The 17,003-nt window shown below is 42.1% G+C and overlaps 1 protein-coding gene across 1 annotated transcript in view; it reads right to left on the minus strand.

The window, feature by feature from the left end:
• The window catches only part of PAXBP1 (PAX3 and PAX7 binding protein 1), a 29,270-nt gene extending 15,266 nt beyond the window's left edge, over positions 1-14,004 (minus strand). Inside the window, exons 1-7 of the mRNA XM_076353154.1 lie at positions 13,508-14,004; positions 11,597-11,725; positions 9,752-9,928; positions 8,355-8,576; positions 7,076-7,179; positions 6,007-6,227; positions 4,876-5,065 (exon numbers count right to left, since the gene is read on the minus strand). Coding sequence (XP_076209269.1) covers positions 4,876-5,065; positions 6,007-6,227; positions 7,076-7,179; positions 8,355-8,576; positions 9,752-9,928; positions 11,597-11,725; positions 13,508-13,967 — 1,503 coding nt within the window. The 5' untranslated portion in view covers positions 13,968-14,004. The remainder of the gene's footprint in view (positions 1-4,875; positions 5,066-6,006; positions 6,228-7,075; positions 7,180-8,354; positions 8,577-9,751; positions 9,929-11,596; positions 11,726-13,507) is intronic.
• Between the last annotated feature and the right edge of the window lie 2,999 nt (positions 14,005-17,003).

Below are 17,003 nucleotides of genomic sequence, written 5' to 3' on the forward strand. Positions count from 1 at the left end.
AAAATACAACACACTACGTAATATCAAATTCTTCAGGTGCTTAGTTTCTGGGGTACCATACTATTCCGAAGCATAATGCTGTCACTGTACTTTTAGCAGCACAAACTGTTTCCTTTTACCCATTTGGATCATTTGGACCAGTAAATATTTCAACGTGAAGAAAATGCATGCATTTAACAACGCTGACAGCTTTCAACCGTAGCAATAGCTTTCTGAAAGTAATTTCTCTTGATTGAATGAGTCTACACAGTAAGACAACCATTTCAGAGAGTGTGAAATGTTATTTCAAGTACTCGTTTTCTCTATCAAGTATGTTACATATTGTGTTACAGTGCTTAGAATTCTCAGACCTCATTGTTTCCTCTCTATCTTTAAGTAAGAATGAAGTAGTATTCTACACTTTAATGAGAAAATAACCTGGCTGTATACAGTGAAAAACCAGACCGTGACTCTAACCTCCTGAAGCCAGCAGATACTGTTTTGCTATAACTCTTATTAGCATATGCTGAAATACTATTACTGAAATGCAATAAAACACTGCATAAGCATGTTATGCCAACAGGTAATTCAAATCAGTAAAATGTTACTCTAGCCTATCATTAAAATTAAAATTGTACAATTTGTGTGAGTTATGCATTAAGTATAACCTTTGAACAATACAGACTTAAGTCAGATCAGACCTGCCACTTTTTTTTTCTTTTTTTTTTTTTTTTTTTTTTTTTTTTAAGTGGACTAAATTTCAGTAGCAACTCTAACAAAAATAGATGATGTTATAACAGCTAGGAATTTCCTGATATTAAATAGCAGATTCACCGTTGCAAAAGTTTTGCAAAAGTTCCTTTCCCAGGATAAGTTAAAATTAGATTACTATAAATATTCAAATGCAAAACAATACTTTTCACAATCTCTTAATTTGGAAAGGCAAGTCCTTTTGGTATGAACACTTAAGCCATATCCTCCTTACCTCCAAGACATATGCTTAGTCCACAGTCTTCCAGCCTTTTAGCTCAAATATTTCATTGCTGCCTACCATCCACGATTAAGTTTTTTTTCAAAACAAAAGATAAAAATCAGAAATTGTTTCCTGATGTAATTTAGAACATGACTCAGCAGCTATTAAAGAACCTCCTCCAGTAAAATATAAGATTATGAGATTATAGATACAGGGCCATTTCAGCTATCCGAGAATGACACACAGATCAGAGGAGATATTAAAAGGAAAGAAGTATTAGCTCTTTGTGGTATAAACGGGGCTACAGGGATTAAAATGAAAGCAACTCTGCACGAACTCAAAATACGTACAACTTTTGTTTGGAGAAAAGAGAGTAGAGAGAAATAGGAGGAGGGAATATCCCAGCACTGGAAGTGTATATTTGGAATTTAAGACAATTTTGAAAACAGAAATAATAATTAAAAAAATACTAGTTTTACTGCAGTTTACCATAGAAAATATAGCTGCTTCTCTTAAGCGTATAAAGGGAATTCTAAAATTGAAGTTATATGAAAATTTTTCAAAGCATCCCTAGAGGTTCTTTCTCTAACTGCCTCAGGATTAAAAAAAAAAAGCTACGTATTCAGATATATGAATCCACTCAAAATATTTCCCATTTAAAACACAAGAGACTTAGAAGCCATTATTCTTCTATAATAAATACTGTGGTTGATGAGTTGATGACAATTTCACTGACTACTATAAAGTTACAGCCCTCATTAATTGTGTTTTGTTTAGTCAATACCTTAAATTCAGTGTTTTGTGGTTTTTTTTCTTCACTTTCACCGTAAACAGTGTAAGAGGAAAAGTGGAAAGCTCTCTGAACATTTAGATGACAAGTGTAATTTCAACCTACAGTCCCCCGCTCTGACACAGTGTGTTTTGATAATTTGCTTTTGCAGGTAAAATCTAACTAATCTAGTTCATCTAACTGTGCTGTCAAAGATACAGAAAGATTAAATTGTTCCGAGAGTATCCCTTGCATATTCCTACATTCAAAACGCAAAGACACCGTTACCACTTTCTAGCCTTCTCAGAAAGCATAATTTTGACAGTAATTACTTGTGAAGGAAGTCATGCAAGCATCTTCTGCTCCATTGGTTTTATCATTTTGGGGGGGGGGGGGGGGGGGGGGGGGGGAATCACAGAGGATTTGACATTTCTATTGCTTGTTTCTAAAATTTGCACAATAGCTGCCTCATTATACTCTCCACTGCACCTTACCAATGAGCAAAGTGTTTCTAACATTCAGAATCTTTTCAAAACAGAATACAAACAAAATGGTTTTGTTTGGTTGGGTGTCACGAAGGGTTGATCATGGTGAACAGGTACAGAAGTAAGATGGTAGGGGGAAGAAAGTCTAATTTGTGATGATGGTTTTTGTTCTCCAAAACTAAATCAATAGACATACAAGAAAACTCTAGGGGAATGGACTCTTTTGGAGTGGACAAGTATATTGTAAAGCCATTAGTGCTTCTTCAGCAAACCACTTTCTCATTCAGATCTGTACCAATGTAAATTTGACTAATAACCATGACTAGTCCTAATGAAATAAAGAGAAAGCATCAAAGCATCATATTTGAAAGGATAGGGAGGGACCTAGCTTTATACGTATTTAGGGTATGTGGTCATATATGTATGTGTGTATATACACACACACACATACACACACAATATTGTTATTACACATATGGATACACATTTTATATGCTTATGTATATTATAATCATAACAACTACATACATTATACATTATAAACACACACACACTTTAAATATGAAGTAGTCAGGGCCACAGGTTCTACAAAAAAGCTGAAGGTAATTTATCTCTACGCTCAAAAGATAAGAAGAATTTACTCTCCTGCTGCATTTCATTATTTCACTTAAATAAAAACTGATACTGATTTTATTACTTTATTTTGTCCCCGCCCCCCGCCTCCTTTTTAGAAAACCTTGCCATGTCCTGTGGGCTCCTGTTTTTGAATTTGATAGTACTTTTGCCATGCTGAAAGCACTGAATTCCAAAACCAATTATCTGGCCAAAGAAACAAGGAATATATAGGACATCATAACAAATGAAACGCTCCTGAAACTGACCACGTCACCTCCTAATTTTGCAACTCATTGTACATACAGGTACTGCAGCAGCCTCCAAATGAAAACAGCAAAACTCTTGTCAATGCCCCCAAGAAGCATGAGATGATAAAAATCACATCTTAAAAGTTCAATGGACTGGCATGGCAGGTGGGGTATGGGGAGGGTGGGAAGGGGGAGGAAGGTGTACAGCTGTAGAATCCTTAAAAGACCAACTACCAGGAAAGCAAAGGTATATTCTAAGAAAGCAACTTTAACAAGCCTGTTTGTTAAATTATCAACAGCTAATTTGCTGTATAACATCTGGAATTGATTTATTTACTAGTATAGCTAGATGGGTCAATAACCTTCCTACATACTAGACTGAAATTGTTACACTATTACTTAACAGTAAGTTTTCCTGGTTTACACAAAATCTGGGAAACCAGGCAGCTTGGTTTATACTCAGAATGGTGCATTCTAAAACAATTTGTTTAAAGAAAATACTTGAACAAGACAGCATGGGCTATCAAAGAGAACCTCCAGACATGGCTTAGTTATCACAAAAGAAATTTAACAAGAGGTCTTCAGAAAGCAAATGCTGAATAGAGATACAGGTATTTAACTTGTCTTCTGAAATACAAATTTATCTCAGAGTAAGAATATAAAAAGTTATCTTTAAGTAGGAATTTAGGCATCTGGGCAACCAGCACTTACAGAGCTGCAGAGGAAAGTACCTCTACCACCCCTCAACTGCTAATGCCAATACAGACTCAGGAATACTGCTTCTTCAGTGAACAGTATCTATTGTAACTAATCAATTAGGTGGGTGAATTAACTGGTCCACACTTCCTGGGTTTGTTCAGGACATCAACTTACAGGATTGAAGGTGGGTATCTCCCAATACCACTAATGCTGGACAATTACTGTCTAACCCATGAGCAACCGGAATGCTTTTAATATTCCTCTCCCACACCTAACAAGCTAGGTAAGCAGTAGCTTCAACTACTCAAGTAATTCTGACAGCTAATGTATTAAGAAGATACTACACTATTGTATTCAAGTCAGAAGACAATGGAGAAATAGCCTATGTACTGCTAGCTGAATTTTACAGCTCCTGTGTGTAATATATATATATATAAATAAATATATATATATTCAGGAGCTCCTGTTGTATTTACAACAAAGTAATTAAAGCATAATGAATAACATAAGAAAGACAGACTAAGTTTTAAAGTTAGACATATACAAAAGTATCACACTACATGAAAAGAAGTATACTTTTAAGTTTGGGTGTCTTCAGACAGCTACACTAGTTTTAAAAACTTTTCTCCTTCAGACACTAGAGCAATACCAAGTATTTGAAACTGCTGGCAGGAGGAAGTTTATAACAACACACAAAATACAAGTCTTTGTTACTGTGTTCATAAAGCATTCCAGAAACTAGCAAAGTTGTAATTCAGCCCATATTTTTGTTAACCTGATATCCAACACAAGTGAAAAGCAGCACCTGAGTGAAGTTGAAATGCCAGAATATCTACCAAAATCCTAAAGACATACAATCTAAAAGCGTTTTTAGGCAATCTAAAGTCAGTGATCTCTTACACTGTGAAAGAGAGGTTTCTGATAACCAACTTAGCATGATGAAAAGTTATCTTTTCAACTCTCGAATAACCAAACCTTTAGAAGAATACGTTCTCAGGGGACTTTTTTCGAAAACAGAGGGAGATGTGGTGTTTGGCATGTACTAAGAGTCCCTATTTTTTTTTTTTTTTTTTTTTTGAAAAAAGATGAATGTTTTTGCATCCTTACCTTTTCACTGAAACACTCAAGCAAGTCTTGGACATACCCTCGCATTTCTTGCAAAAACTTATACTGTTCACCAATACCCCCAGAAGACCCTTCTAATCTTTCAATTGCCTTGGTAGAGTCCTCTCGGCTTTGCTGATGTTTCGCATATTGCTGCCGATTAGCTTTGTGCAATTCTTTCATAGAGTCCAACCTGAAGGGCAACGGATAAATAGCAAATTTACATCCAAAAGTCTGTATATTTCAGACCGTTGAGATATTAAACAGACAGTGCAAGTACCAAGTCTATATATGGGAAATACTGCAAAGACATACTCTCTAACTTTCATTTGTCACTTTCTCCCCTTTACATAAACAGCAAGGCTAATGGTTTAAATTAATTTGCTAGACTATGCTGAGTGCATTAAACTGCCTGCTCCCACAGATTTTTACAGGAGTTGATAGCACTTAGAACGGTGCAAGGCTGGCCCTAAAGTAAAATTGGGAGGAAAGGATTGGGGCGGGGGAGAACTATAGCTTATACAAAGCGGTCTTGTTCTTCTACTAACTTAACTCACTGTCAAAAGTTGTAACACTACAAGGGGCATACAAACCAATTTTGAAGACATGTAAAGTGCAAGTTGTTCATTACAAATGATTTCTCACTGCAATTGGGTTGTTCATTCAGTAGGACCTTTTGCGTACCTGACAAGCAGATTACAGTGTTTAAACCAAAAAAAACCCCATATACACTAAAATTTAAATTCTTTATCTACTGAAGGGGAAAAATCTGATTCACAGTTTAAAAGAATGCAACTTGACAAGCTAAACACCTCACTGGCCTTTCAATTCTTGACTATAAGACTGTGCAGTGTCCAGAAGATGCAACTCAGACCTGTCTTCAACAAGATCAATGGCCTCATTTTTAAAGCTTCACTTCCAGAGAAGCAATCCAAGGAGATTTTCGAACAAAGTGTCAGTGTCATCTTCACTTTGAGCTTTTTTGTTTGCCTTTTTATTTTTTTTTTAATGGATGTGCCAGTCAGTACTTTTCCAGCGATGAAACTCTGTGTTTGCTCACCGAGACTAAAAGACGCCTGAGGAACAGAAAGCTAGGGGACAGGTCTTTAAGTCTAAAAAGATGGTCTGTCCTACCTGTCTTTAAGCTGTTTCTTTACCAAATCAATAGTAACAGGAGTCATCTCATTACTGGGAGTTTTGAAAGGAACTGTATTATCTGTTTTTTGAGACTTGGTTTCCGATGATCCATACGCAGCATAAGTGTATGGAATGCCGTATGATGAACCATAAGACAGTGTCTGGTAAGTGTTCTGGTAGTACAGATTATTCACTTCAGCAGGCTGACTTGGTTGAACCTAATGGAAGAGGAAATGCAATTGTACTATATTAGACTTTAAAGAAAGGAGAAACTTATTTTCTATCACATCTCAAATGTTATAAAGTGAAAAACGTAGGCAGGTACATTTACAAAATGTAATTATCAAGTGGATGTAAGCGTAGAACTTCCAACACCTAAGGTGGAAGAAACAATTCCCTCAGAAGCACCTTCTTAAATGGACAAACTTTTAGTATCGTTATCATTCTAGGTATTTAAACTTATAACAAGTTATTAAATGACAATTTTAACCAGCCTGTAACTCCTACAATAACCAAGTGTTTGGGACTATACTAATAAGACTATTTAATAGAATGACATAGGTTCTTAAAGTCAGTGTGTCTGGTTGTGATTTTGCTGAAATGTTTTTTGTTTTTTTTTAAAATGTCCTCTTCAACTGAGTGGCAACTTCACTATGAATGCACAGGCAATATATGCTACAGCCTGCTACAAATTCCAACTCTGTGCTGCAACAGAAGATACAGAAACAACAGAAAAACACACACTGTTTACATAGACTCTACAAACCCAATGATAAACAAGAACAGAGCTCTTCAAAGCAGCATTATTCTAGCTCTGTTTTAGGCTGCAAATAAATGCTGGTTAACAGCACCACAACCAATCAGTACCTACCCAGGACAGAAAGACTAATGAAACGGATACCACTGGATACTTAAAATCTGACCTCTCAGTTCTCTTTAAAGAATATCAGAAGTTACAACTGAACTTCTCAGATGAAACAGCCTTCTGTAAGCTACTCAAGTTTGTAATGGATTTAGCCAATATATGCAGAAACAAACCAAAAAGAATTCACAACTAAATACGTGCCTGAGGTATGTTGATTCCTTTCCGTATCTGTTCTTGCTCCCATCTACTGAGTTCTTCATCTTGCTCCCCTGCCACCAGTGCTTCATCATCGCTTCCCTCAATACCTTAATACGAGTAAAACAGACAGGTAACAAAAAGAAGATAATGTAGTAAGGGCCATGAGTTCAAAAACCTGAGACACCATGCTTCAGTGGGAACATCTCAGTGCATTCTCCTTTCCTCTTCACGAGGAATTAAGACTAGCTAGCCTGTGAATTATTATCACAGAGGTTCCACTTAAAAAAAAAAAATCCAATGGGTAAATTTGCAATTAACTGCTGGTAAAACCCTCTAATGTTAAAATCCTATATGCCTTACTAGTTCTCCTTTTCCAAAAGGTTCTTTTACCTGCTTGTCAGAAAGAAGAATGCTATATCAAAGAACTAATGTTTTTCTTTTCACAACTATATACTTCTGTTGTGGTTTAACCTGGCAGGCAGCTAAACGCCACACAGCCATTCGCTCACTCCCCCTGCAGTGGGATGGGGAAGAGAATCGGAAAAAAGGTAAAATTAGTGGGTTGAGATAAAGACAATTTAATAGGACAGAAAAGGAAGGGAAAACAATAATGATAAAAGAATATACAAAGCAAGTGATGCACAATGCAGCTGTTCACCACCTGCTGACTGATGCTCAGCGAGTTCCTGAGCAGCCGCCACGCCCCCCTGGCCAACTACCCCCAGTTTTTGTTCAGCAGGACATCACATGGTATGGAATATCCCTTTGACCAGTTTGGGTCAGCTGTCCTGGTTGTGTCACCTCCCAGCTTCTTGTGCACCTCCAGCCTCCTCACTGGCAGGGCAGTATGAGAAACTGAGAAGTCCTTGACTTAGTGTAAGCACTGCTCAGCAACAACTAAAACTTCAGCATGTTATCAACATTATTCTCATCCTAAATCCAAAACACAGCACTGTACCAGCTACTAGGAAGGAAATTAACTCTATCCCTGCCGAAACCAGGACACCTTCCTGAAAAACAAAGTACAGGAACAATACGAATTGATCCTTAGTGTAAGTTTCCACCAGATTTGGTAGAGTTGTGTGCTTCTAAGCACGGGAACATAGTTTGTGCTCAAAATTTTACACGCAGATTCCATTATGCAATACTTTTCCTTAGAAACAGAATACAACTCCAGATTCATGCCTGTTTGAAAAATGTGTTGTTTAAAAATGTCGAATGGGAGCGCTTGCAATGAAAACAGTGTGAATGTTTATCAGCTGTCCTTCTAAAAAGGTTTTACCTATTTCCTCAGCAATCTTTTGCCTTTGGGATTTTTCCTTCACTGTAAAAACTATCCTCCTCTTCTCGTCATCATCTTCATCATCACTGGCATCATTTTCATCTTCTCGAACAAGGCGGCCTTTACCTGGTTCACTGTCAACGGGGGTAAAGTCTCCAAGTTCACGAGCCATTTGACGCTTTTTCCTAGCGGCATGAATAAAAGCAGCATCTGGAATTTCTCCTAGAGACAGATGTTTGCACCGTTAAACAAGCACTGCAACAAAACAGGTATTACGACTTCTTATTACTCATCGCTGCCACCCTATCAAGTCATCTTTGCAAACAGAAAAAAAAAGTGAGAGGAAAAAAAATCCGTACTCACAGAAACATTTGCAAGCAACTTACAAGCTGCACATGCAAACTTGCTGACCAGAAACCCTCAAAGCTGGGATCTTTCCCAAAAAGTCTCACTCTGCTTCCAGCAGCTCACGTGCTGTAAGAGCAGGAGCCCAATGTTCCTATGGGAAATAGTCCTAAAGAGGAAGCCCTTTACAGGAGCTGACTATTGCAAAGGGAGGAAGAAAATGAGGTTCTTGACTGTGTCACTTCCTGTCCTGATATCGCTCCCAACTCTTCTTATTTTGCGGGAACAAAAAACATCGGCCACTTCAACAGATGATGACAAGAATGGTCCCGCAAAATCAGTTTTTTGAAACATGAATAATTTTTACCACTAACTTGATTAGGCATGCACAAAAGGTTAAATTTCAGATTCTCTTTATACTTGACATGAAATACTCTATTCAAGCTGTCTTTAGAGATGCAATAATGTACATATCGCACCACTTTGCAACTACCCCTAAAAGGAAAAATGATTTGGGAGTCAACCAGGAAATTCTCTTTCCCTTGAAACATGGCCAAGTCTGTGGACCCAGGACATTCATCTTCTATTTGGGGAGCAGGCTACCATGAGTTAGCTAACAATTAGTAAACTAGTTTCAAAAATACTTTCTCAGACCGATTTCTTTGGTCTCAGGGCCTGACTAGAACCTCATTAGACAAAATGAGATAGGAAAACATTTGAGATACCTTGCAAACCTGTAACTGAGACATTCGAACTAAAGACAGAATTTTAATTGAAGGCAGTTAAAATTCACATTAAGTCACCTATTCCAAATCTAGATTTTCTTACAGTTTGTCATCACTTTGAGAGACAAATTCCTGCTTTTGACATCAAGATGAAGCATTCAGTAGTAAAACGTTTTCTCTCATAAGGCCTGTAAAATTGCACAGCTTTCATTCTCAGATGCTGGATATATTGCTGGAAAATATTTCCTAATCTCTCAAATATATTAGTCTGCTGTAAACACTGGCTAAAGCATTTGTTAACGTATCAGACATATTGCAATAACCAACCTGGGCGGAGAACATTCAGTGATGACAGAGCACTTGAAAAAGCCCCACCAGCTTTTGGTTTTTCTTCTTCCTTCTCACTTTCAACTTCCATTTCTTCTTCACCGTGCTCACTGTTTGCAGTCCCATCTTCTTGACCTATATCCTTAATCTGTCCTGTCTTTTCTAGTGGTGGTTCGACTGGTAAGACAACAAAGCCCATGTTTTACTCTTTTTATACAGATCACTCGGAAGTATTTTTTTAAGGTCTAACAACCAAAAGTAAAAATCAAATGAAAGTGTTAAATGATAATTTTATTGTCTGAGATCTAGTAAAATACGCCTTCTTAATTGTGATTAAGTCACTTACATCCTCTCAAAATAAAATTTGACAAAGCAGACACCCCAACCACCACTAAAATTTCTACATAAATGAGGCAACTTAATAATTAAGATCATATGTGCAACCTTCACACAGCCTCTTATGTATGTAATTAGAAAGCACTGCCTGTGTTACACCAAATCTTTCCGCAAGAACGGACTCATTTCAAAAGAACCCTTTCATTTTCCTCTTGGGCTGGGTGCAACATTACCCCACAGTAGGTGGGTAACATACAGGCAGCAGATACAAATATTATGCAAAAAAACGCATGTTAAATCCAGCTATCCAATCCAAACTGCACATAGCAGAGTTTTTAGACTTTAGCATTTGTTTAGAGAATCCAGACTACTGACTCAGTAGCAGCCATGAGGTCTTTGCATTACAACCAAACCAACTACAGAGACTGCAAAACAAGCAAACAGAAAATAAGCACACATTATTCATGTGCAAAACACCATTTTTAAAGGATCTTTGAGACAGAAGCAAGAATTGAGATCCAGGTTTCCACAGATCACCTGAACATTAGCCACAGAAATGATCATTTCTGTTTTTTCTCATGCCCCGTACCACTGCACAGGCCACTTGAAGATTCTAATAAGAAAGAATTTGTGGGTTTTTTAAATGAAGACAAAGCCTTTTTAAAAATCTTTAAGATTTTTAAAAGACTAATTTAATTAACTTAAAAAAGGGCAATTTTCTGCATGGGACCATGTTCAACTCTCATATGCTTCAGCTATACCATTGCAATCTTTAGATCAGAAGCCTCTCAGCTTGTGCTCATAGCGTTGTAGGTTATTACACAAAAACCTAACTGGAAAAGGAATCACTATGCTTTATCAATGAGCTTCCCAAAAACCAATAGCAGAAGTACAATGAAATTGAAATCCCAGGCTCTATTCCAGGCTCTGGAGGACTGTACATTGTTAAAAGATCCTTCTGCTCCAACACTCTCATCCTGTCATCTTAATCATCAAGTCTACTCTAAGGTCCAAGTCCTGAAACAAGCAGCTGTTGAATAATTTACTTAATAACAAAGAACACCATTCTCCTCACCCCAAAATCTTCCTTTTCGAGAATATGCATTACAAGGACACATCCTGTCAGATAAGGACCAGACACAGTTCTAAACTAGTTTAATTCCTTCCTAATTCAATTGGAAGGAACTCATCTGACATAAACAGAGCCGAAATACAGAAACTACTGAGGTCTACTGACAACAGTATACGTAGCCAAGAAGTTTCATCCGAGAAGGATGAAGGATCCTAGAAGGATGAAACATTCAGTTCCACAGGAGAATCAAAGAACACTCTACCAGCTTCAGAATAGCATTTGTTAGGTTCAAATGAACACATTTAATGCATGCTTTACTTCAGTTCTAAATGCTAAATCCTCTAAAAAGACTAACAAGTCATCCTGAAAACAAGTAATTTGTATTTACAATACTTAATCTCTTCCATTACAAAAGTTACTGTTAGTTTTGCAGTTACCATCTGTTGGAGAATTGACCTCTGTTCTAACTTTTGATTTTTCAAGGTCTTCTTTGTATTCTTTCTTCAATTGTTTTACAATCTTTTTGCTGTAACTTGATTTCTTCACTTTAAAAACTTCTTCAGTTTCTTTAAAAAAAGAAGTTGGAAAACATTACATTAGATCTGCCAAGAAGTATACTTACCTATTAAATCTCTTAATTTTGTACCTAGAACTTAATAAATGCCACTAACAACATAATTTAACGTGACTTTACATTTGCACTGTTGCAACAAAACCAGTCCCATACCCTTTCATGTGGACTCATGTCTACCTCGTCTTTTTGTGGTCATTTTCAACTGGATTCATCCCAATCACAGCACGACCACAGAAAAGCAAGGCAGAAGTTACACGAAAGTGTACACACATGGCCTGCTTTTATCTGACTGTAGTAATCTTGTTGGGTTTTTTTTTTTAAACACACACACACACCAGCTGATCCTTCACTGTGACCACAAATTTGGAAGAAAACGACATAAAGCCCCAACATTTTGGGTCAACAGTCTTTTCTCAGCCACACATACACACAACTAATGAGTAAGGGAATGGCTGTTTTCGGTTGTACTACCAGTTCAAATGCCTGCAGCACTACAACCTACCAAAAGGTATGCAGTAAGTTAAAGAACTAAACAGCACAGAAAAAAATCAAAGTTTGATGTAGGAAATCCACAAGGGTTTGGGTTTTTTTTAAGTCTATAGTGTAATTCCATGTTTCCAGTATTTCTGTCAAGATTTCAAATCACTAGTCTTAGAATCCAAGTTCCAATGATTACAAGAGAATTCCTTCTAAGAAAATTCAAAATGCATACTAACTCTCCTGACAAAAGGCATCACAAAAATAAGCTCATTTTATTCACCCTGAACTTCTGGGATGCAATGAACTCCAGAGTTTGAGCAATGTTTTTTGATTGTTTTTTGATAATTTTTAACACGTAGTAACTATTATCCATAATCAGATTATCTGAGTGTGAATGGACCAACTCGTGAGTGCAGTACCTGCTGGAGTCCAGCAGAATTATTAGCTGAAGCACTGTACAAACACAACTATGCTATTTCTCCAAAAGCTGAGGTCCAGAAACTGCTCAACCACATTCTCCACTATTTGCGAAGGTTAATCTAATAAACCTTGCGGACGGCTAGATGAACTAACTCTGCAACAGAACACCAGTGACTTCACATGGAGTGTGCTAGGACAACAGGCAGCCCGACGTGACCTGTGAACACCAGCCACATCAGATGAAGAGAAACTCGACACAAAGTCGCAGGAAAGATGCCCCTCAACCAGCACTGCTGGTTCTGGGGGGAGGCAGGGGGAGCTACACAGGCGCTGGGCCTAGTACCTGCTCCTGCACAAAGCCAGGTCAGGCTAAACGCATCCTGACCAGCAAGCCACCCAGCTGCAGCGAGCGCAACACGGGTGCAACAAGTCAGGCACCAGCAATACAGAAGCAGAGGCATTCTACCCGGCTAAACCGGAATTAAACCCGCGGGACATCACCCTGCTGCTCCCCGGTGCCGGGAGCACGCTGGCCCCGCAGGAGCCGGGTCGGGCCCGGGAAGGGAACGGGGCCGATGGCGGCTGCCGATGGGGCGCTCCCTGCCCGTGCATCCCCGGCCCCCCGCAGCGCGCACCCAGGGCTCTCCCCCTCTTATGCGACCCCTCGTCACCCCCGTGTCAGACGGGGCAACCCGACTGCCTTAAAAAATAAATAAAAGAAGGGTCCCGGCTCTCTTGGGGGACGGGGGGTGCGCAGACGACGGGCGGAGGCCCTGTGCAGGCTGACCAGCTCCGGGTCCCTTCCACCCCTGCAGGCAGCGAGCCAAAGGCCGCGCGGCCCCGGTGCCCGCGGGCGGCCAGCCCCCCGCCTCACCCTCCTCCTCGTCCTGGAAGCTGAGCAGGCTGGCCCGCGGCACCTCTTTGTTCTCCCGCGACCGCTTCTTCTCCTTGGAGCGCCCGGCCCCCGGCAGCCCGTTGCCCTGCTGCGGCGGCGGCGGCGGCGGCGGGGGGGGCAGGAGGGCGGGCGCCGGCAGAGCCCCCAGGCCTGCCCTGTCGCCTCCCAGCAAGCCCAGCCCCAAGCCGAGAGCCGCGCCGTAGCCCGCGGCGCAGGCGAAGGCCGCGGGGCTACCGGGCAGCGCGAGGGGCACGCAGCCGGCGGGCAGCGGCAAGAGCCCGGGGCCCGCCGCCAGCGCCATGGAGGCCTCGCCGGGCCCTTCCCCCCCCGCCACGGCCGCCGGCGCCGGCTCCTGAGGCGGCTCCTCGTCGCGCTCCTCGTCCTCCTCCTCCGAGTCGTTCCGCTTCCGCACGTTCACCCTCCGCGCCTTGCGGAACATCCCGCCGGCCACCGACCCCCCGCGCCGCGCCGCTCCGGCACCGGCACCGCCCGCTCCCGCCACCCCGCGCCGCGGCCCAGGCCCGGCTCCCCGAGCATGATAGCCGCCGCGCCGGCGGCCACAGCGCCCCCTGCCGCCCGCCGCCCCCTGCCGCCCGTCCGCCAACGGCGAGCGGCCGCCCGACCATAGAGAGGAGGCGGGGACGGGGGATAGAGCGTGCGCGGCGGGGAGCGTAGAGAGCCGGGGCTAGAGCGGCCCGCCTCACCACCCGCCGCTCCCCCCCTTCCTTTCCCAGCGGTCGCCGCTGCCGCCATCTTGTGTCGAGAAAGCAGCGCGAGCCAGCGCCGCTCGTCACGTGGCCGCGCAGCGCGCGAGCGGGGAGCGGGGCGGTGGAGGAGCCGCGCGCGGCCCCCGTGGAAGTGCGCCATTGCCGGGGCCGGGGCCGGTGTCCCCGCGGGGTCAGGCGGGGCGCCGAGCCTCGGCCTCCCCATCCCCGCCCCCCTGGGCCTGTTTTCCACCACCAGCTCGGGGGCGGCGGCGGCAGCGGGCCTCCGGAGAGGGTGCAAATGCCCACGCGGCGCCCAGCCCCCGTCATCTCCTCGGCGGCGGCCAGGGCGCTCGCCTGAGGCGGGTCTCGCTCCGCGGCTGTGCACGGCCTCTGCCGGAAAAGCCCCTGTTCTCCCTGAGGAAATCTTGGCTTCTGGCTCGGAGGGGGGGAGCAACGTGGCGGTCGTCTTCGCCAGCGCTAGGCAGTCGCTGTCTTTCAGGTTGCAGGGCCCTTCGGGGTTCGGTTTCGTCTGGGCTGGGGGCATCCTAAGAAGTCGGTCCGGCCAGCCTTGGCGGCCGCTGCACCGACTAAAAGAAAAACGGCAAGTTTGGTGGCAGATGCCGGAAGATCGCCGGGCTTTTTGAAGACGGCCTCTCCCAGTGCAAGTGTTGGGGACTGGAAGGAGCTCTTTTCAGCCTTCCCGCCGTATCGGCAGGGCCGGGCTCCCCTGCAGCCGGCCACCTTGGGAGTCTGCCCGGGAGGCGGTGCAGGGGGCCTGGCTGGCCTCCTGCGGGCTATCCTTGCGGCTGCACAGCAAGATCAACCCCTGCATTGCATTACTTTTGTGCTGTTCTCAATCTGTATTGACTTACCCAAGTCACACCAGAATTACTAGAGGGAAGGAAAACTGTAAATTTACAGCTCCTATCTCCGTATTTTTCTGATATGAAAACATCGCCTCGGTTTCCATTCATTGGCATGTCCAGTAATCATACATCAAGGTTAAAGACTGGCAAATACATACAGGTTGAACCTGATACATGGAGAGTGAAATCATTGTGTATATAAATATTCATTGCTATAAGTACATGGTCAAACATTGTAGGGTGTTGAGTGTGGTTAAGTGTGAGTATCTTACTCTGGGATTTAACACAGATTCACAAAATCACATAATTATTTATGCAGAGTGATGCTTAATGTACCGTTGTGTGTAGTTCACATGCAGACAAAAGAAACCTCCACCAACAGAACTAATAACGTATGTGGTATATGTTTGTATACATTGCTCTGAAGAAATTCTGCAAGCTTCTAACACAAAGCCATATAAAATTGCAATTGGGAGAATCAGGTTCTTGGTATCTGCTGGAGAAGACCAGGGGAGTTGAAAAGATCACTGCAATATTGGTGCTGTGGATTTCTGCTCTGCATGTAATTGAGAGGAGGATTTTTTTTTTCCTGATTCCAGGAAAATTTCTGCAGTGCTTACTAGGGCACAGGAACAAAAGGTCTTTTACGTCAGCCTTATTCAGAACACTGCAGTGGCAAAAGTAACTGAAACTGTAATTTGCAGTGTTAGAAAGCCCATGGATTTATTAATTTATTAATCTCGTGGTTTCTTCCCAACAAGACCAGAACACATACATTCTCAGTTACTGCTACATGCGTGAATTTTGAACAGTAACAGCAGCCAACCACTGCTGTCAATGGCAATGTGGAAGTACTCTGTTACTCAGCACATTTTTTACTAGAGGGCAGCAGAGCCTCAGTTAGTGAAGTCGCTGAAGATCATTCAGGTTTGATTTTCCCAGATTATAAAGAGAGGGTTGGTAACATTTAGAAATCAATATATTTGTGTGTGCCAGCTCTTTTTTTTTTTACAACACTATCCTGTGCAGGATTAGTGACTAGCCAGTTTGTGAAGGCAAGCTTAGTACTCTTGCACAGAGCATGGGATTCCTGGGCAGACTATGAATTACTAGCCTGTGTCTGTAATACATTCCAGGCATGTAACGTGCTCAGAACACACACGCGCACCCTCCTGCTGCCAGTCTCTGTCAGCCCAGCTCCAGCTCCTAACCGTTTTGTAATGTGTGACACAGTTGTGAGAGGTATCACTAGAAATACTTGTGATTTGGGGAGAAGGCTTATGGTTTGTTGCCAAGGTGCTGACAAAGGAAACGATGTCTTTACAACAGCTGATTTAATAGTTCTCTCTCTGAGTTAAATCGAGTTCACTCCCCAGCCTTCAAACACCCGTGTGCTTAAATCTGTTAATTTGCAATTGCAAATGGACCCCATTAATTCATTAGTTGCCACATTGTTGATTTCAGTGGGAAAGCTCACAGTAATGGAAGGTGTGCGTGTATTTAAGTATTCTGAAAAATTAAGTTTTGCTTCCTAGCAAAAACTGCTCCATCGTTGATTACAGTTATAGAAAAAGTCTTTCTTTAAAGTTGTTGAGGCAAATTCATTGGTTCCTCAGAATCTTGATAGCCATTCCCCTCAGTACACATATTTTATCCCAGTTTCATGTAATCCTTTGCTGGCAATGCAAGACTGTTAGGACTTGCTATTCCAAAGTCTTTATTGTACTATATGGATGGATCCCGGCCTTAATCATATCTCATAGAATGCGAGTCCTGCAGACATGGGCAAGGAGCAGATTTTGGGCTATATAAATAGTCCCGACGTATGTTTTTCAGGGGATGGCGATCTTTCTCCTGCAGTGCGTCTGAAAATTGTTTGCTACATGTCTGCCAGAAGCCTCG

Source organism: Aptenodytes patagonicus, chromosome 1, assembly GCF_965638725.1.
Source record: "Aptenodytes patagonicus chromosome 1, bAptPat1.pri.cur, whole genome shotgun sequence".
NCBI classification, from domain to species: Eukaryota; Metazoa; Chordata; class Aves; order Sphenisciformes; family Spheniscidae; genus Aptenodytes; species Aptenodytes patagonicus.